The sequence below is a fragment of the Macaca fascicularis genome, chromosome 15 (assembly GCF_037993035.2).
Source record: "Macaca fascicularis isolate 582-1 chromosome 15, T2T-MFA8v1.1".
NCBI classification, from domain to species: Eukaryota; Metazoa; Chordata; class Mammalia; order Primates; family Cercopithecidae; genus Macaca; species Macaca fascicularis.
The window spans coordinates 43,667,670-43,689,251 of NC_088389.1; the positions used below are offsets into that span (position 1 = coordinate 43,667,670).

Here is a 21,582-nt window from a genome sequence, read left to right on the forward strand (position 1 = left end):
AGGTGCAGCGGCTCATGCCTGTAATCCCGAACTTTGGGTGGCCAAAGTGGGCAGATACCCTGAGTTTGAGACCAGCCTAGGCAACATGGTGAAACTCCATCTCTACTAAAAATACAAAAATTAGCTGGGCGTGGTGGTGCACGCCTGTGATCCCAGCTACTTGGAAGGCTGAGGCACAAGAATCGCTTGAACCCAAGAAATGGAGGTTGCAGTGAGCCAAGATCACACCACTGCACTCCAGCCTGGGTGACACAGTGACATTCTGTCTAATAATAATAATAACATTAGAAAACCTGAATTCAAAAGTAAAGCATGTTCACTGTAGAAAACAGAGAAAACCCTACACTTAGGGAAAACTAGTGCCAGTTTTGTTCTATAACCTTTCAGTGTATTATGCCTACATGGAATATAATATGGATACAAATATTTCAGCAAAACTGGGATCAGACTGTTTTCTTTCCCCCACTTTCCATAACACTTTAGCATTTATCCTGCCAGCAGAGGTGTGCTTAACTATATATATATATAGCATTTATAGATATTTTTTAAATTATATATATTTAAAATTGTATATATATTTAAAATATATATATTTAAAATTATATATATTTTAAAATTATATATTTGAAATTATATATTTTTTATATATAACATTTATATATAATATATAAATATAGCAAAATATATATTTATATATAACATTTATATATATTTATATATATATAACATTTATATATATATTATATATATATAAATATAGCATTCGGATCCTTCACGTGAGAAAGACCTTTGCAAAATATTAACTTTAAAAAAGCATGTTACAGAGTGTGGTTATGTGATCCCATTTTTGCTTTTCTCAAAAGAGGAATATATTTATTTGTCCATACTTGTGTATGTGAAGAGAATCCCTGAGAAAATGTCCAAGAAACTTATCCTGGGACTTTAGATTTCAGGAATGGAGATGTGTTTTTAAGAGAAAGGGGTTTTGTGGGGGAGATTTTTACAGTTTGTATATACCCCCCTTTTTACTGTTTGACTATTTGTACTATGTCATTATGTTATTGGTTTTGCAATTTTTCTAAGTTTAATTGGAAAAAATAATTATATCTGACTAAGTATTATATGACATCATTTTTAATGGCTGTATAATAATTACTATATGGATATACCATGCAGTATTTGATTAACACTAATTCACAGACTTTTTGGAGGGAGTCTAAATTCTTTTTGTAGATTTAAATTCTGTATAACCATGGTTATTTGGTTGGAATTAATTCCTAGAAGTAAAATTGCAAAAGTTTTTGCACCATTTTGTCAAATGCTTCTTAGCAAGTTTCAACCAAGTTGTGCTTCAGCTGGTGAAGTGCCGGATGCCCCACTAACCCTTCCTCATCTAGATGGGGTAGGGGGGTTGATATGGATTGGCTGTGTCTCTACCTACCTCTTATCTTGAATTGTACTCCCATAATTCCCACGTGCTATGGGAGGGACCCAGTGAGAGATAATTGAATCGGGGCGGTTTCCCTGCATACTGTTGTGGTAGTGAATAAGTCTCATGAGATCTCATGATTTTATAAGGGGTTTCCCCTTTTGCTTGGCTCTCATTTTCTCTCTTGCCTGCTGCCATGTAAAACGTTACCCTTCACCTTCCTCCATGATTTGAGGCCTACCTAGTCACGTGGAACTGTGAGTCCATTAAACCTGTTTTTCTTTATAAATTACACAGTCTTGGGTATGCCCTTATCAGCAGTGTGAAAATGGACTAGTACAGGGACCTTTTGGTGTTCTGTTCTATTTGGCTATTCATGAATGTCCACCATGTTTTTGTTACCACAAATATGGTAGGCGCAATAATGGATCCTCCAAAATGTCTACATCCAAATCCTCAGAACCTGTGACTATGTTGGGCTATATGGCAGAGGGAATAAAAGCTCCTATTCAGCTGGCCTTGAGGTAGGGAGATGATCCTGGATTATCCTGGTGGGTCCTGTGTCATCACAAGGATTGTTGAGGTAGAGATGGGAAGCAGAAGGAGGGAACCAGAGAGGTGGCTCTATGAGAAGGCCTTGTTGGCCCGAGGATGCTGGCTTTGAAGATGGAAGAAGGGGCTACCAACGTAGGAAGGTAGGAGGCCTCTAGTAACTTGGAAAGGGCAAGGAATTGGATTGTCCCCCAGACTCTCCAAAAAGGAGCTCTGTCCTGCTGACATCTTGATTTTAGCCCAGTGAGATCTATATTAGACTTCTGACCCCAGAACTGTAAGATAATAACTTTGTGTTGTTTTAAACCACTGAGTTTGTGGTGATTGGTCCAGCAGTGTAGGATACTCATATGATATGTACAATATTACCAACACTTACTATAGCTCTTGCCCTTGGGAGACACTTGGCTCTTGTCTAATATTCTTCCATTGTCTGGTGCTGGCCTCAGTGGTACTGCTTTCTTCTTGGTAGGAGTTGGGGGATTCCCATGTATTTGGAAAAGCAGGTCAATTTCCTTCTTTATGAAGCACAGAAATGGAAATGCACTCTAGATTCTGATATCTGATACACCCCACAAAGGACTGAACCTAGAATTTTTTTGTTTTTGTTTTTTGCTTTTGTTTAAATCATTTTATTTTGAAATAATTTCAAGAATACTGCAAAGAACTCCCATATACCCTTGTATTTGTGTGTTTGGCGTTGCTCTAAAGGAATACCCGAGCCTGGGTAATCTATAAAGAAGAGAGTTTTGTTTGGCTCACTGTTCTACAGGCTGTGCTAGCATCTGCTTTAGGACCTCAGGACGCTTCCACTCATGGCGGAAGGCAAAGGAGAGCAGGCTTGTCACATGGTAACAGAGGGAGCAAGAGAGAGAGCAGAGAGGTCCCAGACTCTTTTTGAGAGCTAGATCTCCTGGTAACTCATTACCATGGGGAGGGCACAAAGGCATTCATGAGGGATCCACTCCCATGACCCAGATGTTTCCCACTAGGGCCCACCTGCAACATTGGGGATCACATGAGATTTGTAGGGAACAAATATCCAAACCATATCAGCCCTTCACCCCTATTCACTAGTTTTTCATGTTTAGCCACATTTGCTTTATCTTGCTATTTTTCTCTTCTTCCTTCTAAAGCACTGGAGTTATCTAGCTCATGCCTCTTTATTCCTAAATACTTCAGTATTTTTTTTCTTTAAGAACAAGGACATTCATTTAACATAATCACAGAACAATGATCACAATCAGGAAATTTAGCATCGGTACAGTGCCATTATCCAATCTGCATTGCCCCAACGTTTGCCATTTGTCCCAGTAATGTCCTCTTGTAGCAGTTCTTTCTGCTCCCAGTCCAGGAGCCAACCCAGGATCACGTGTTGCATTTTGTTTTTATGATTGTTTAGTTTCATTTAATTTGGAACAGTTCCTCAGCCTTTCTTTATCTTCCTATGACATTGATATTTTTGAAACATTCTGGCTCATTATTTTGTAGAATGTTTCTCTATTTGGGATGTCTTATGGTTCCTATGATTGGATTAGGTTATGCATTTTGGCAGGATCATGCTAGCTGTGATGTCAGGTCCTTGGTGGGTCCTGTGATGTCAGTTTGTCCCGTTATTAGTGAGGGTAACCCTGATCACTTGGGTAAGTAATATCTGCCAGGTTTCTGTACTATTTTTCCTTTTATAATAAATAACATATTTTCAGGTGATATTTTGAGACTGTAAATATTCTGTTCTGTGTCAAAATTTACCTACTAGTTTTGCCTGATTCAGTTGTTTTGCAAAATTTTTAAAACCTCACTTGGTATTTTACTGTATAGAGGAGCTTTATCCTGTGATTTATTTATTTATAAGTATAAATATGGATTCATGCTTTCTTACTTTGTTATTTATTATTGGCATTATTTACTTTGATACTTAGAGTGTCCCAGATTTGGGTATGGCAGAACCTTCAGCCTGGCTTCTGTGTCCATTTGACATGCATCTGTCATTCTTAGAGAATTTCCTTACTTTCTGGCTCAAGAAGATGGTTCAGGCTCATCTTGTACTTTTCCTGCCCAGCCTTGAAACCAGCCATTCTCCACTAGGCCATGATTTCTCGCAGTGGGGAATGGCATTTAGATATCAAGGTCTGGGGGCTAGATGAGTTTATTGCTACTGAGGTGTCATGACTAACAGACCTTTTAGTGGACAAAGCTAGGAAATATACATGCCTGCATTTGTATGCACAGTCACCCCTTAAACAATGCAGGGCTTAGAGGTGCCAACCTTCCCACACAGTTGAAATTCACATATAACTTTTGATTCTCCAAAAACTTAACTATTGATAGTCTACTATTGACCTGAAGCCTTACCAATAGTCAATTAACACATATTTTGAATGTTATATATTTATATACCATATTCTTACAATAAAGCTAGAAAAAGAAAATGTTATGAAGACAATCATAAGGAAGAGGAAATACATTTATAGTGACTTACTGAATGTATTGATTCCATAAGTTTACATCGTCTGTTTACAAGATGAATCATCTGTCTGAAATGGTGGTCGAGTATAGCTGCAGACCTCAATCTGTGGCACATATTAAGCAATGCAACTTTTTCTTATAATATTATGACTTTCTCTGCTTCTTGGGAGCACTTCCAGCATCACTAGTGGCACTTCCTAGGGGGTCCTATGTTATTCAAGCTTTATGGTAGTGCACAAGATATGTTGAAAAATATAGGAGAGCCACAAGAGACCACTTTTTACTATGATATGCAATTTACTGTAGAGACAGACTGCTCATGCAGAGATGATGAGCAGCACATGGCGTTTTAAGCTGATACTTTCAAAACTTGAGCACACTGAACTAGTAACAGAAGGTGGCTATGAGATTATTACAGTACTACCATGTGTACTTCTGTAAATTTTATGCAGTTATGATTTAATACTGCAGCTTTTTGTTTGTTTATATTTCTCTTGACTGGGAATGGTGCCATGTATTATCTGCAAGTGTTTGTGTATGTGAGTTTTGATAAATCTTAATTTTTTAGGTCGGGCGGGGTGATTGGCACCTGTAATCTCAGTTTGAGACCAGCCTGGCCAACATGGTGAAACCCCATCTCTACTAAAAATACAAAAAAATTAGCTGGGTATGGTGGTGCATGCCTGTAGTCCCCGCTACTCAAGATGCTAAGGCAGAAGAATCACTTGAACCCAGGAGGCAGAGGTTGCAGTGAGCCAAGATTGCATCACTGCACTGAGCCTGGGCAACATTGTGAGACTAAATCTCAAAAAAAATTTCTTTTTGACTTTAAAAAATAATAGATTTCTGGCTGGGTGCGGTGGCTCAGGCCTGTAATCCCAGCACTTTGGGAAGCCAAAGTGGGCGGATCACTTGAGGTCAGGAGTTCAAGACCAGCGTGGCCGACATGGTAAAACCCTGTCTCTACTAAAAATACAAAAATTAGCCAGGCATGTTGGCGCATGCCTGTAATCCCAGCTAGTTGGGAGGCTGAGGCAGGAGAATCGCTTGAACTGAGGAGATGGAGGTTGTAATGAGCTGAGATCAGACCACTGCACTGGAGCCTAGGCGGCAGAGAGACTCCAGAGGTCTCAATAAATAAATAAATAAATAAATAAATATAATAGATTTGTGTATATTTTATGATGGTAAATGATAAAGTAGACTATCTACATGTATTTTATGCATTCATAACATACCTTTTTCTTAATTTTCTCAGTATTTCTAGGCTACATGGCTCATCTGTTTTTCCAAATTGTCACAAATCTCCAAAGATTCCAATATATTTAAGAATCTGCATGTGAGTGTACCTACACAGCTTAAACCCATATTGTTCAAGGGTCAACTGTATACATATAATACACACTCATATTCATACATGTGTGTACACATATATCTGTATACATGTGTGTACATACATATATCTGTATGTATGTGTGTACATAGAGATATACATGAAATATAGATATTTCAGTATTTGTCTAAAACATGAGTTCACTCATACTGATACCTCCTCTTCTAGGCGACATTATGTAGTTCTTCCTAGCTTCTCCCATTTCTTCAACAGTGAGAAATCAAGATCCTACCTTAAATGTTTACCCATTTGCCCAATTTTACAAGACACAAAAGTAGTTTCAGAATTGCCATGTGAAGTAGAGCTTCTGATTTGTTTGCAGTTTATTTTGTCCTTAAACTGAGGGTTTATAGTCAAAGTACTCTGTTACTTTGGTTAGTTATTTTGCTTCCTGCTTCAGCTGAATTATGTTATTCATATGAACGAGGTTCATTTGTTTTTGCTGGCATCGAATAGGGTTTCCCTTGTCTTTATTGATTTAATTTTACTTTCTGAGTGCTAAAGCATCAAAACTATACAAAAAGGTGCACTCAGAGTATGACTCCCCACGTCTCTTCTACCCATTTTCACCCACTCGTTAAAGGCACCCAAATAAGTTTTTGGTTTATTCCTCTTGTTTCTTTTTGCAAAAATAAGTAGATTTATATCTATAAGCTTTCTTTCTTCTATAAAAGATAGCATGCTATAGATATTCTTTTGCACTTAATTGCACAATATCCTGGAAATGTTATGTCAGTGCACAGAGGTCTTTGTCATTCTTTTTGACAGCCATGTGTACTCTGCTGTGTGGCTATACCATACTTCATCCAACCGTCCTCCTCTGTATGGACATTTAGGCTATTTTCAGTGTTTTACAATCACAAACAGTGCTTCAGTGAGTAACTGTGTGCATATGTATTTTATTACTTTGGGAACTATATCTTCAGGGTAAATTTTTGAAAGTGGGATTCTGTTGACTGGGCGCAATGGCTCATGCCTGTAATCCCAGCACTTTGGGAGGCCGAAGCAGGTGGATCACGAGGTCAGGAGATCGAGACCATCCTGGATAACACAGTGAAACCTCGTCTCTCCTAAAAAATACAAAAAATTAGCCGGGCGTGGTGGCGGGCGCCTGTAGTCCCCGCTACTCAGGAGGCTAAGGCAGGAGAATGGTGTGAACCCAGGAGGCGGAGCTTGCATTGAGTCGAGATCATACTACTGCACTCCAGCCTGTGCAACAGAGCGAGACTCCGTCTCGAAAAAAAAAAGTAGGATTCCGTTAAGTGTTGGACCATCCTGAATTCCCACCAGCTATGTAAAAGTGTGCCTGTTTTTCCATAGCTGACAGTCACTGTAAAGTTTTAAATTTTTTTCTCAGTCTGATAGGTGAGAAATGGTATCTTGATGTAGCTTTATTTTGCAATTATTTTTTTCTTTTTTGAGACAGGATCTCAATCTGTCACCCAGACTGGAGTGCAATGGCATGATCTCGGCTCACTGCAACCTTCGCCTCCCAGGCTAGAGTGATCCTCTCATTTCAGCCTCCCAAGTAACTGCGACTACAGGCATGCACCATCACACCTGGCTAATTTTTTGTATTTTTTGTAGAGATGGGGTTTCACCATATTCCCCAGGCTGTGCAATTTTCTTATTATGGGTGAAGTTGAACATCTTTTCATATATTTAATGGCCATTTATAATGTCTTTTTTGTAACTTGTTCATGTCTTTTATTATCCTTTTGCTCTCAGGATTTTGGATCTTTTTTCCCCTAAAACTTCAGAATTCCTTAAATATTAGAGCTAACTGGCTCTTTATCTGTGGTATATATTGCAAGTGTTCTCTCCATGTGTCTTAGTCAGCTTAGGCTGACTGAAATACCAAAGACAAGGTGGCTTACACAATAGGACTTTTGTAGGCTGGGAAGGCCAGGGTCAAGGTGTTGGCCAGTTCAGTTCCTGGTAGGGGCTATCTTCATGGCTTGCCTTCTTACCATGTCCTCACAGGGCCAAGAAAGGACTCAGGTGTCTCTTCATCTTCTTAAAAGGGTACCAACCCTATTGGATTAGGACCCCACCATTGGATTAGACGGTAACTGTATTTACCTCCCTATCTTCAAATACGATCAGATTCAGGGTTAGGGTAGGAATTTTGGGGGAACACAAACATTCAGCCCATAACATGCTGGTTGTCATTTTCTTTTGACTTTGCTTATAGAGTTTTTAATACAAAAGTTTTATATATTTTATATCTAATTAATCCTTTCTTTTGTTGAATTTGAGTCAGGTTACATGTTTCCTTATGCCCAAGGTATAGATGAACTTACCTATTTTTTCTCTTAATGCCTATAAATACATTTTTCCTTTAGACCTCTGATCTGTTTGGCATTTAGTCTTATGGAGGGTATGATATATTTTATCTTTTTCTAAATAGCTACCCATTTATCCTACTACTGTGTATTAAAAAGTCTGTCTTTGTCACAGTGATTTGTAGTGCCACCTTTATCATACACTAAAATTTTGTGTGTCCTTGGGCCTATTTCTAGTCTGTTTCGCCGTCTGTCTGTCTACTCATGAGTCAGTGCTACACTGGTGTAATTACGGAGGATTTAGAGCAGGCTTTAGTGCCTGGTAGCTTCTCTAGTAGCTTTTCTGTATCAGGGTTTTTCATAGCCATTCTTGCATTTTATACTTTTAGATTTTAAAACAATTGTTTTTATTTTTAAATAACAAAAAGTTTTTTTATTTTTTATTATATTTAAATAATAAAATTATTTTATGTTTTAAAATTAATAGATTTATTTAATTTGTTTATTAATTTTGAGATGGAGTCTCACCCTGTCGCCCAGGCTGCAGTGCAGTGGCGCAGTCTTGGCTCACTATAGCCTCTGCCTCCCAGGTTCAAGCCATTGCCTCCACCTCCCAAGTAGCTGGGATTACAGGAGCCTACCACCATGCCCGGCTAATTTTTGTATTTTTGGTAGAGACGGGGTTTCACCGTGTTGGCCACGCTGGTCTTGAACTCCTGATCTCAGGTGATCCACCCACCTTGGCCCCGCAAGGTGCTGGGATTACAGGCATGAGCCACTGCGCCTGACCAATAGATTTATTTTTTTAGAGCAGTTTTAGGTTTACAGAAAAATTGAATGGGAACTACAGAGTTCCCATTATACCTCCTCTGCCCCAACCCTTCCCAAATACATTCTCCCCTATTATTAACATTTCGTGTTAGTGTACAAGAGGTACATTTGTTATAGTTGATAAGCCAATATCGATAATATTTTTATTAGTCCATACTTTATGTAAGAGTTCACAGTTCCGTGGATTTTGATTGATACATAGTGTCATGTATCAAACAGTATAGTGTCATACAGAAGAGTGTCACCCCTCTAAAAATCATCTCTGCTCTTCTTCTCATCCTTCCCTCAGCCTCAGGCAACCACTAATCTTTACAGTGTCTCTATCAGTTTGCCTGTTTCAGAATATCACATAGTTGGAACCATGCAGTGTGTAGCTTTTTCAGACTGGCTTCCTCCTCTTAGCAGTATGCATCGAAGGCTTTTCCCTGTGCAATTTTATTTTTCCCCATGAATTTTTACTGACTTTTCTAACAAAAGCTCATTGATGTTTTTGTTGGGATAATGTTAAGTACGTAAGTGAGCTGAGAGAGAGCCAATGTCTGGATAATGCCGAACCTTTTCCAAGAAAAGGGGATATTTTATTTGTTGAGTCATTTAGAGTGTTTTAGGAGTGTGTGAAGTTTTCTTCATATAGGTGTTGTACATTTCTTGTTAAGTTTATTCCTTGGTAGTTTTTTCTCTTCTGTTGCTACTATAAATGAGGTTTCCCCTTCCTTCCATCCTATCTTCCAACTGGTCACTGTTTGTGTCTGTGAAGGCTGTGGACCTGAGCTTAAGAACTTGATTCTTGCAGGTCTGCAGAGCAGCTTGAAGCAGGTGGTAGACTGGGTTCTGGGCCAGCTTTGCCCCAGCTGCCCAGGGAGCCTTGGACCTGTGACACCCCTCCTCTACCTCTCACCCTAATTTTCTTTCTTCCAGAATGAGGGGCTGGATTAAATGTACACCATTTCCCAGAGTGTGATTCCAGCAAAAACAAAACCGATTTGTGTTTTTACTTCTCTGTCTTCCCTTTGATCGTAAAAATCAAATGCTCCTTCCCTGCTGCAGCCTATAGAGCTGGACTGCATGTACCCAGCCTCCCTACATGCCCTGGCCTTGTCAAATGCAACCTTTACATAAATGGAAAATGTCTCTGGCCTGTCTGCAGGAACCAGAATGGGGAGGGGACTAGCTTGTTTGTACGCCTGCTCATCCATTGATTTAATTGTTTATTCATTCATTCATGGATTCCGTCAAGTATTTGTCAGGTGCTTCCCATGTGCCATTCAAGAGGGGTGCAGCACACTGACTTTGAACTCTCTGCCTGTAGTCTAGCACGATCTCAAACTGTGGGGAGTGCTGCAGGGTGCTCTGGGCGAGGGGGATTAGTGATACCTGCCTTGGAGTTGGAGAAGGCTTCTTGGAGGAGGTGTCATTTGAGCCAAGACCTGAACGTTCAGTAGGCGTTATCCAGGTGAGGAATGAAGGGAAATATGTTTTGGGCAGAGAAACAGCGTGTGCCGAGGTCTGGAGTGGGGAAAGGGCTCCATCTGTTGAGTGAACTGAGAGATGGCAAGTATGGATGGATTGGAAAAAAAGCAGTGGGGGAGGGAGGTGTGAGATGGGTTGGGAAGCTAAGGCCCCTTTCAGGCTAGGTAGAGGAGCTTGAAAGCTACTGGGGAATTTTAAAGGAGGGTGTGACAAGATCAGATTTGCAGTTTAAATGAATCTGTCTTCTGCATAAGGAAAGTATTGGGCAGGGTGGTGAGAGTGGAAGCAGGAGGCCACTTAGGAGGCTGCGGTAATGATCCAGGTGAGAGACGAGGATGGCTGGGATCCGAGTGGAGTTAGTGAAGGTGGAGGGTTCTTTTGGAAGGGAAGGTAAAATCCATTGGGCTGATGATGGATCTAGTGGGTTTGGAATTTTAGGATTGAGCAATGAGATGAGGAGCCCTGGAGAAGGACCAGGCTTGGAGGAAAGAATTGGAGAAGGTCAGGGGTTTGATCTGGGGCTGTGTTTAGGCTTGTTCAGGATGGTCGCCATTAGACACATGTGGCTAGTGAAATGGAACTTGTGTGACTGGGGGAGTGAATTTTTAATTTTATTATAAATTTAAATAGTAGTTGCTAATCTCTTGGACAACCTAGTTATAGAACATTTCCATTACTGCAGGTCTGGGTCTCAGAATAGCAATTGGTTTGGCTTCAAATCCTGCTCTGCTACTTCCTTGCTGGGTGTCCTTGGGCTAGTAACTTCACCTCTCTGAGCCTCACTGCTGTCATCTATGAAACACGGACCCTTCCATGTCTCAGGTGGTGCCTATTAAGTTCAGAGCTAAACTGTACAAGATAGCTGGCCTAAGTGAGGCACTTGGAGGTTGGTAGTTGTTATTCTTTCTGTGTTTCACCTCTGTAGTTTCTCTAAGTTTACTTTGGAAGCCAGATTTTCCTGTGGGAAGAACTCGGGTTTGACCTTGGGCAAGTTCTTTTCCCTTTCTGGCCTCAGTTTTGATTGATGGCTGGGCTAGAGCAGGCCTTCATTGAAGCTGCCTGTGTGGTGAATACAGTAAGCAGGTACTGACAACGGATCTGCCAGTGTCAGAAGAGGGAACTAGAAGGAAGCATGGACCATATTGGGAGTCAGTGTGCCTTAGCCTTGCCGGGTCCATCCACAGGGTTTCTGGTTAGGTTCTGCCTTGTGAGAGCTCTAAACCAGAGAGGGTTGGGTGCAGAGCTCACCCAGACCCAGCCCATACCGAGCTTGCTCCAGGAACCTTCTTCGTGATTACCTGCATCTTTTTATTTTCTTTTTCAAAATATGGACAAGGTTTACTGACTTCTGAACTGTTGGGAAAAACTAATGTCTCATTAAAACTGCATTGCTCACTTGTAATGAAAGAAAAAAAAACAGCCCATTAAAGTTTTATACCTGACATGGAAAACTATTAAAGATTCATAATTGCAATAAAACTCTTTAATAGAATTTGAATTTTCCTTGTGATAATGCTGCAGTCAACAGGGTCCTCCCTTGAAGCCGCAAGATCCGTTTTAACACAGGCTTGGGAGGGTGCTGAAGGCAATCTGAAATCGGCTTCTTTCAGGCCTTCCCAGCGTGGCTGGTGCAGGTGCACGCGGCCTGGGAGGATGGATTCCTGTCTCCCAGCTCAGCCTGGGGATCAGGTTGTTGGCAGGCTTCTCTCCTAACAACTTCTGGCGAGGGAGCTTGAAGCTATTGCCATTCCGCCACAGGTTCTTCCTGCCAGTTCCCTTCATCGGGCATGAATACAGCACCTACTGAGTGCATGGCTTAAAGCCCAGGCTGGGAGGGGTAAGAAGTACAAGAAGGGCAGGTTAACTTTTCTTAAAGGAGAGGGTGGTATTGGTTTGTGCAGGGGCCTTGCTGGCTGGTAGAATGAAGGCCAGATCCCAGCTCTTGTTACTCTACTTCCTGTCCTCAGCTTCCTCATCTGTAAAATGGGGTTAACGATATGAGCTTCATGGGTGTGGTCAACGTGTGTGGGTCAGTGGAAGCCAAAGGCAGGGCCCTGGGGAAGGTAGGTGGAAAGGCAGGGGGTGGCACTGAGAGACACTCTAGAGGTAGAATTGCTTGATTTGGTTGGTGAGTGATCAATTGGTGAATTCAGAGATAAGCATGACTTTCAAAAATGCATTTATTGCATTGTGACCCCGTGGAGACCCATGCAGTTGCTGTATGTTAGCTACTTGTTTATGTGCTTCATACTTGTTCATTCGGTAAATATTTATTGAGCACCTATTATGTGCCAGACCGTGTTTTAAGTGTTGGCAATACATTGGGGAATGTATTAACTCATTTATCAACCAGGTACTGATGTTATCTCCATTTTCCAGAGGAGGTAACTGAGGCACAGAGAAGTGAAGTCAATTACCCAAGGTCACACAGTGAGTAAGTGGCAGAGTGTAGAATTAGTCAGAGACTCCTGGGTCTGTGCTCAGAAACACACACCAGATGGCCGCTGGCGTACTTTGCGCAACACACTAGCTGTTAGTGGTCTTGTTCCCATTTTGGGAAGGAAGGCTTAGAACAATGAAATTATTTTCCTCAGGTCTCTTAGAGACTAAGAGGGGACTGTTAACTCAGCGAGGTCTACTGAGTGTTTCTGCTGTTCCAAGGGCCTCCTCTCCTCCTGGGGGCTCCTGCGCCTGCCCCAGACCTAAGGGAAGTGAATTCTCTGCTTCCTGGTGGTTGGCCAATTTCAGGGAAATCAGTATCCTGTCCTTATCGAAGCCCCACCGTGCTCTTCTCAGAGCGTCTGAACATGAGCCAGTCGCTCAGTGGGCTGTGGATGATGGAGGAGTCTTTCCTCTGCCTTAAAATGAAGGGCATTCCATGGTCCACCCTTCACTCCTCCATCAGTGGTGACAAATAGGATGCCCATGGTGACAAATAAAATAAAGCTGCCTTTATTCATTTATCCTTCCGTGTCCTCCTCATCAGTGCCCTGCAAGCAAGCTGAGCAATATTAGACACTCGATCACACTTGGCACCTGTCTCTCCTATTTCCAGCACATCCTGTCCCAGTGAGCTCTGGTGGAGGGATGTGAGTGTTTCCACGGTTTGTCCCAGGGTCTGGGCTTTGCCGTTGCCTCGTTTTGTGGCCCTAGACATGTCCCTGTGCTTTCTGGGCCTTGGTCTCTGCATCTATAAGAGACGCCTTGGAAAGCCCCGATGGATACAGCATCTTTGCCTCTATTTTCTGTTTTATTTTCCTGTGCCGTCTAACTCTGAGTTGGCTTCGGTGGGTAGGAAAAAGCCACATTGCAATGAACAAACAAACAGAGCTCTTAGTTTTCTTTGGGAAAGAGTGAGAGTAAGATCTTTAAACATGCTGCCTCCAAATTCACATCACACCAACCAAAGGGAAAGGGGAAGCAAACAGAAGTGAGACCAAGAGAGGAGGAAGGCCAGGTTCCCCCATCTGTTCACCGTTTCCTAAGTATCTCCCACACGCCAGTGCTGTGCTGGGATGAAGGTGGCATAGGGTGGTAGGAAGATGATGAGAAGATTGGGCTCAAAGGCTGGTTCATTTGTTTACTTCCAGTACGACCAGTGACCTTGAGCAAGTCGCTCAACATTTCTGAACCTGTCTCCTCCATTTGGAAGAGAAGCGCATGAGAAGCCATGGAGAGCCTCACGTGTCTCAGGCTCTGTGCAGGGTGGTCCCATATGATTCTCACAGCTACCTGGGAACTGGTGGTAGTATCATGCCCATCTTACAGATGACAAAACTGAGACTCAGGTTGTACTTGAGAGCTGTGTGGGGCCAACTCAGCTGCTATGTCATGGTTGCCTGGCTTTAAAACTAGAGGCTGCAGTGTAGGGATGGGACTCCACACTCCACTGGCCACATGGGGTGACACTAGGACACTAGCAGCAGGGAAGACACCAGACTTGGTTGAAAATGGTTTGTGGACTCTACATCACAGTGAGCATGTAGACTGCTCTTCTGACAGGGCTCCTAGACCCGGGGAAGCTTTCCAACAAGTAGAGGAAAAGGGAGCGAGCTGGACACAGAGAAATGGGAGCCACTCAAAACCAACTCAGATGCTGTGGAGGGCCCCATGGAGACCCTGAAGCCGGTCCCACCTAGCATTTTGGTTTGAACACAGGCTCTGGAGGAAGAAGAGACAGGAGACGATTGAAAAGAGATTGGGAAGATGGGCTTACATGCCCCAGTACATCAGGGTTTCCCAAGTATGACTCCCATTTCACAGCCGTTCCCTAGCCGGATTGCACAGGAATCCGTGCTGCCTCTTCAAATCTGGTAGGGAGGTATTTACTTAACGGGCATGAGGACAATATGACTAGCACAGCCAACCTGGGATTTCACGCTTATTAACGCCTAGGATGAGGCTGAAGTAAGTGGGATGCTGGGTAATTCCCGGGACTCAGGTTGCATAAGTGCCAGGTGCCAGGCTCAGGGTGAGGGAAGTGACCTAAGTTTGGAAGCCACAACACTAAATCAGCCCCCTCAAGAGCCACAGGCCCCAGAAGTGACTGATAACTCCACCCCAGGGTGGCTAGATTTTCAGTAATAAAAATACAGGATGCTCATTTAAATTTGAGTGCAGATAAACAATGAATAAAATGTTTTCAGTATATATATGCCCTATGCAATATTTGGGACATACATATATTTTTAAAGCATTTGTTTATCTGAAATTCAAGTTTAACTGGGCATGCTGTATTTTATCCAGCAATCTTCCCCCAGCCTCATAGAAGGCCAGGTCGATGCTCGTGGAATTAAGTTGTCACCTCCCCTCACTGCCCTCCTGGCCTGGACCCATAGGAAGAGGCTTACGTACAGAAGGATGCCCTTACATAGCTGGTCTCTTGGATGCCAGTTCCTTTAATTAAACTGCAGGGATGAAATAAAGTATGTTAAAGGAAAGATTAAAATTGATTCCCTTAAGCGCAATGAAAGCAAAAGCTATTGAGCAGGATACTTAAGGAAACAAAGCACTTCCGCGATGAAGAGTGCAGCCAGCTCCAGCTCAGAGCAGCAGGTGGAAGTGGAGAAGATTCCTGCCCGGCAGAGATGAGAGGTGGAGCTGCCACATGGGGAGGTGGTTTAGCAAGTTGGGTGCCAGCGAGCCCAGCAGGAACGAGTTTCTCCTCACTCTCAGTGAGGCCTGAGTACCTGGGAGAGCTGCACAGCTCTGCCTCTTAGCATCAGAGAAAGCCAGCTGGGAGAGAGAGGGGAGGAGGGAACTGCAGAGGTGAGATAGGGATGGGGAGTATCCACACCTGCATGCATAAGCACTGACTGAGTGCCTGCTGGGTACCAAGCCCTGAGCCAGGTGTTGGGTCTTGTCTCAAGCTCTTTACGGGGAGACCAACCGGGGTTGCCTAAGTTCTCAAGGGCCCTGGCTTCTCAACCAGGGAGCTCAGAGACATAGAAAGGGAGAAAGAGAATTGCAGATATTGCTGGGGACATTGTGAAAGCATGTGGCATTGAGATGCTGCTGACTATAAATATTTGGAGAAGGACAACCCTGGGCTAGGACTCCCTTTTTACTCCCAATGAAAGTGAGGCACAAAAGCTATTGTGGGTTTTGTGGGGCCTTGTGGTAGAGTTAGGATTTGAACCCAGGTCTGATTGTCTTTGAAACCCTTAATCATAGTGCTTTGCTTTGCTTCCTTCTAGACTGTGAGGGGTCATGAGAGGTGTTTAAGCAGGGAGAGATGTCATCAAAACAAAAAGTTGATGAAATTAATCTGACACTGGTGGGGCACGGTGGCTCACGCCTGTAATCCCAGCACTTTGGGAGGCCAACCAGGTGGATCGCCTGAGCACAGGAGTTTGAGACCAGTCTGGGCAACATGGCAAAACCCCGTCTCTGCTAAAATACAAAAAGTTAGCTGGGCGTGGTGGTATGCGCCTGTAGTCCCAGCTACTCAGGAAGCTGAGGCAGGAGAATTGCTTGAACCCAGGAGGTGGAGGTTGCAGTGAGCCAAGATTGCGCCACTGCACTCCAGCCTGGTAACAGAGGGAGACTCAGTCTCCAAGAAAAAAAAAGGAAATTAATCTGGTACTATGTCTGTGGCCAGTTTAGATGTAAATGCACAGTGAGGAGGATGCCAGCTCGGGAATGTGGGAGGGAGCAGATAGGAACCCAGGTCAGGGGGCTGATGGGGGTGGAGGACGGGGTTTGCTGAAGGATCTGCTCAGGGGGTAAAGGTGGAGTTGATGATGGGATGAAGTTTTCAGATCTGGCTGCTACAGGCAGGGAAAGGATGACAGCGCAGTAGCTTTGGACACGCTGGATTTGAAGCGATATCACATGGTCCCCAAACAGCGCTCCGGGCAGTAGCCCAGTAGTAGAAAGCAGAGGGGCCTTGGGGCTGGCCTGACCTGGGTGTGCAAATGCGCACTCCTTTTCAGTAGCACTGTGACCACAAACTATGTGCTTAACCTTTCTGAGCCTCAGTTTCCTCTCTAGTGAAATGGAGAGCCATGATACCTACTATATAGGATGTTGGTGATAAGGAGAAAACACATAAAGAGACAAAGAAGGCTGGTGTAATGTACATCTCTGAGCTGCAGCAGAGATGGTCCTAGAGTTGGAATGGACGGAAATGCGTGTCTTTTTATTAATCTGATTTTTTTTTTTTTTAAGACAGAGTCTTGCTCTGTCACCCAGCCAGGCTGGAGTGCAGTGGCACAATGTCGGCTCACTGCGGTCTCTGCCTCCGAGGTTCAAGCGATCCTCCCGCCTCAGCCTCCCGAGCAGCTGGGACTACAGGCGCACCACCTCGCTGGGCTAATTTTTGTACTTTTAGTAGAGATGGCGTTTTGCCATGTTGGCCAGGCTGGTCTCGAACTCCTGACCTCAAGTGATCTGCCCACCTCAGCCTCCCAAAGTGCTGGAATTACAGGCATGAGCCGCAATGCCCGGCCTCATCTGATGATCTTTTTAATTGAATTCCTACTGTGTGCTGGGCCCTGGGGAGACAGTGTGGAGAGGCTGAGGGGAAACTCAGTCATCACACAAAGCTGAGCTCACCCTTGATCGTGAGCTAAATGGAACAGGAACAGGTTATCCTGCTCAGTGCAAGCATCCCAGCGCACAGTAGGCATGCAGTAAATGGTAGTGAATGCTTGAAATGCAGCACAGACCCCACTCTGTTAGGGTCACGGAGGCAGAGGCAGCAAGCCTCCCCTGAGCATGTCAAAGCCGGTGCAGAGGGGAGAGGTCAAGTCTGTCTTTGTAACCACTTTCTATACTGGAAACTCCCAACTGGGGTGAGGCATTCAAGAAAAGGCAGGGAACTGGGGAGCAGGGTTTTGATACTCAGTTTTGTCATCCCATCTTCTTTTCTCCCAAGCTCGCATTTGTCTTACCTTTTCCAAATCTTTGAAAAATGCTGGCTAAACCTAGGGGAGTTGATTATGTGCTCTCAGCAGGCCGGGAAACTGGGGAGAAGGAAAAACAGCCAAAAATAACCAGCATTACGAGGCTGCCCTTCAAGGCCTCAGTAGCACGTGACCCTGGGCAGCCCTTTCCCATCCTTGGACATCAGTTGACCCATTTCTGAAAGGAACCCCGAGTTTAAAGGTGCGGTCCCATCATACCCTGCAGCATCTTCCCTTTCAGCCCCTTCTATTTTTGTCACATATTTGTTTTTATTGGAAGGTTAGTTTTATTTTTGCCTCTATTTTTAAATTCCTTCATTAAAAGTAATTTTTTTAAGAGAGAGGATCTTGCTCAGTTGTCCAGGCTGGAGTATGGTGGTGCAATCAAAGTTCACAGCAGCCTCGAACTCCTGGACTCAAGCGATCCTCCTGCCTCAGACTCCCGAGTAGCTAAGGACTACAGGCACACACCACTGTGCCTCGCTATTATTATTATTTTTAATAATAAAAATAGTCTCACTATTGCCCAGGCTGGTCTGCAACTACTGGGCTTAAGCAGTCCTCCCACCTCATTCTTCCAAAGCTCTGGGATTACAGGCATGAGCCACTGTACCTGCCAGAAATATTTTTTTTAATTACAAAATAAAGCTGCTTCTTGTAAGAATCTAAGCCATATGTACTGCTTTAACAGAAAGCTAGTTTTCTCATTTATTGCTCTTTCTTTTAGTAGATTAAAGTGTTGTTTACATTTTAAGGTAATATAAGAATGCGTGGTTGAGGTAAAAACCTCAACAATGTAAAAATGTAGGAGGGAAATTACGGATGTCCGCCTTCATGGCTTGCCTCATCCTACCCCAGCTTCACCCCCACCTTGGCCCTGAGATGACTGTTGTTTCTAGTAAGGGGACCCTTGGGAATGTCATCGTAGACCCACCCACCCCTCAAAGCCATTGCTGAGTCATGGGGATGTGCCCCCTTTTAATGACAAGAGCATGGACTCTGGGTCAGGATCAGAAGGCCAGCACTGCTGTGGACTTGCTGTGTGACCCTCAGGCATCCGCATATCCTCTCTGATCCTGGATGACCTCCTTGGCAGGCTGGCCCAGAGGAGAACTGGGATCTGGGCTGTGAAGTCCCTAGCGTGAATCCTGCAAACAGCCCAGGTGACTGTGTTGTGTGGTGGTCTTGGCAGGTTGGGGACCAGATTCTGGAAGTGAATGGGTGGAGCTTTCTCAACATCCTACACGACGAGGCGGTCAGGCTGCTTAAGTCATCTCGGCACCTCATGCTGACAGTGAAGGACGTCGGGAGGCTGCCCCACGCCCGCACCACTGTGGACGAGACCAAGTGGATCGCCAGTTCCCGGATCGGGGAGACCATGGCAAACTCGGCAGGGTCTGGCCACTCTGCTCGCTCCGATCTCCAGACCCCAGGCCATTTCTGAAAGCCAGTGATAGCCACTTCCCATCCCTCCACCACCCTGGCTCTCCTCTCAGCCTGCAGTCCCCACACCAGGGCCCTCCACTGTCAGGGCATGACCTGGGCACATCCCTCTCCTCTCTTGGCCTCAGTTTCCCCACAGAAAGCTGAAATACACATCCAATTGTCTCATTCTTTATTTGTCCCCAGGCAAATTACTTAACTCATTCTTCAGACCTTAACTGCTTCATCTAAAAAGTGGGGACCATAACCCTGCCCTCATCCCATATCTATATGTGCAGGTGAAAGGGAGGGAGAGGGAAAGAGAGAGATGCTTTGGGGTGTATTTGGCCAGAGGCCACCAGGCTGGATCCCATGAAGAAATCTGGGTGAGAGGGTCTTAAAGTCATAAACTAAGATCCAGTTGCCAGGTGTCTGCATAGTTGCCAACAGTGTAATGTGCCACCTTTTGATCTTCATCAGAAATCTTAGCCCGGTGGCCCCCTGGCCAAATACACCACAGATCATCTCTCTCTCTCTCTCTCTGTCTCTCTGTGTGTGTGTGTGTGTGTGTCTCCCCCTTCCCTTCCTTTCACCTGATTAGTATTAAACATTTTTAAAGTTACCTGCCAACATCTATAAAGACACCAGGTTTTCTATAAAAAAAAACTGGATTTCTGGATGCTTCTTAAAATCAGGAAGTCTGGCAGCCTGAGCCCACATGGGCTGGAGCTGAGCCGCACCTGCAAGTTGCATCTGGGATCTCCAGTTCACTGGCCCCTAAGCTCCTGAGGGTTGGCCCGACCCTGAGGTTGCCAGTCAATCACTATTTCTTCCCTCCACTCCTTGTGTTACCTGCCTGGTCCTGCGGGGTTGGCAACGACTCAAGAGCCCACCCTGGGTGGTTTTGGAGGTGCCGTCCACACTGCTGATTGGGAGACTGGAAGCTGCCAGTCTGTCCAGAGTTTCATTTACCCCTGAGTAGCCCCTAGACTGAACTGGCAGCGAGTGGCGGCCATGATGTATGGTTCTCTCGAAGCTTTGCTCTTCCTGCCCCGAGTCACCCTGTCCCTTGCCCATGCCCATTTGATCTGCTCAGATGCACAACTGGAGACGTGTGTCTTTCCCCACAGGTTTCTTGGCGATCTCACAACAGAAGGAATAAACAAGGTAGGGCATCCTCTAAGGGGTATCCTCTGCTTCCTCACAGCTCCCTGAGTGAGGAGGTCTGGCCAGCCAGAGGGTGCCGAGTGGCTTACACTTCCTCATTCTGATTGGGCAGCCCCTTATCTGCCCACCCCCCATCCCACTTATCTATGACTGACTGCTAGGTTCTGGGCACCACCCTGGCACCAGGGTTGATGGCAGTGAACAGAGCAGACCAGGTCCCTGCCCTCATGCAGGTTATACTCAGCGAAGGAGGTGTAAAGACAAAACAAATTCTAATTAAGAAAGATAGTACTATCAAGGCAAGGTACTGGGGGTTATGAGTGAGAGTAACAAATGAGACACCACACTTAGACGGGATGGAAGGGCAGAGGGGGAGTGGCATGGCCACTCGGCTCTACAACAGCTCAGAATTCCTGGGCTTCTGTCTTTCTGTCTTGCAGCCAGGATTTTACAAGGGCCCAGCCGGCTCCCAGGTGACCCTGAGCAGCCTGGGGAACCAGACACGCGTGCTGCTGGAGGAGCAGGCTCGGCACCTGCTGAACGAGCAGGAGCGCGCCACCATGGCCTACTACCTGGATGAGTACCGTGGCGGCAGCGTCTCCGTGGAGGCCCTCGTCATGGCCCTGTTCGAGCTGCTCAACACCCATGCCAAGGTGACCTGCACCGTGCCTCCCAACTGGCTTCAGCGTTTCCAGGGCTCTGCATCCTGCCCTGCCCCCGCTCCTTTGCTGAGAACCTACAAGGGGTCAGGCCTGAACTGAACCCTGGGCAGAGACCTGGGACTGAGGCAGCCTCCCACCCCTGGGAAGCTCACAGACTCCTGGGGGAAACAGACATTTAAAGCGCCCTGTGATTGGGGCCCTGTCGCAGTGGCTTCCAACGCTGAGTGCATAGAATCACCTGGATTGCTCTTAAAAGGGACACTCGGGCCCCATCCTAGGCTGGTTAACACCTCATATCTGGGGATGGGAGCCAGCCGTCAGTCATCTTCACAAGCCCTCCAGGTGACTGTGCTGTGCCACCAGCTTTGAGAACGCTGCTCCAAGCTGTTTGAGGTCCAGAAACTGTAGAAAGGAAGAGGTGGTGAAATCCACTGGGAAGGGTTATGTTTCGGAAGACTTAACAGAGGAAATAGGATTTGGAGACGAGTATTGGAAA

At 44.8% G+C, this 21,582-nt stretch overlaps 1 protein-coding gene across 23 annotated transcripts in view; it reads left to right on the forward strand.

The window, feature by feature from the left end:
- WHRN (whirlin) overlaps positions 1-21,582 on the forward strand; it is a 102,117-nt gene that overhangs the window by 57,478 nt on the left and 23,057 nt on the right. For 18 of the 23 annotated variants that reach the window (XM_045373718.2, XM_065530158.1, XM_065530161.1 and 15 more), the window contains 3 exons: positions 19,028-19,230; positions 20,388-20,424; positions 20,865-21,077. The exons of the other annotated variants lie outside the window; for them this stretch is intronic. In XM_045373718.2, coding sequence (XP_045229653.2) covers positions 19,028-19,230; positions 20,388-20,424; positions 20,865-21,077 — 453 coding nt within the window. The remainder of the gene's footprint in view (positions 1-19,027; positions 19,231-20,387; positions 20,425-20,864; positions 21,078-21,582) is intronic. 23 annotated transcript variants of the gene reach the window in all.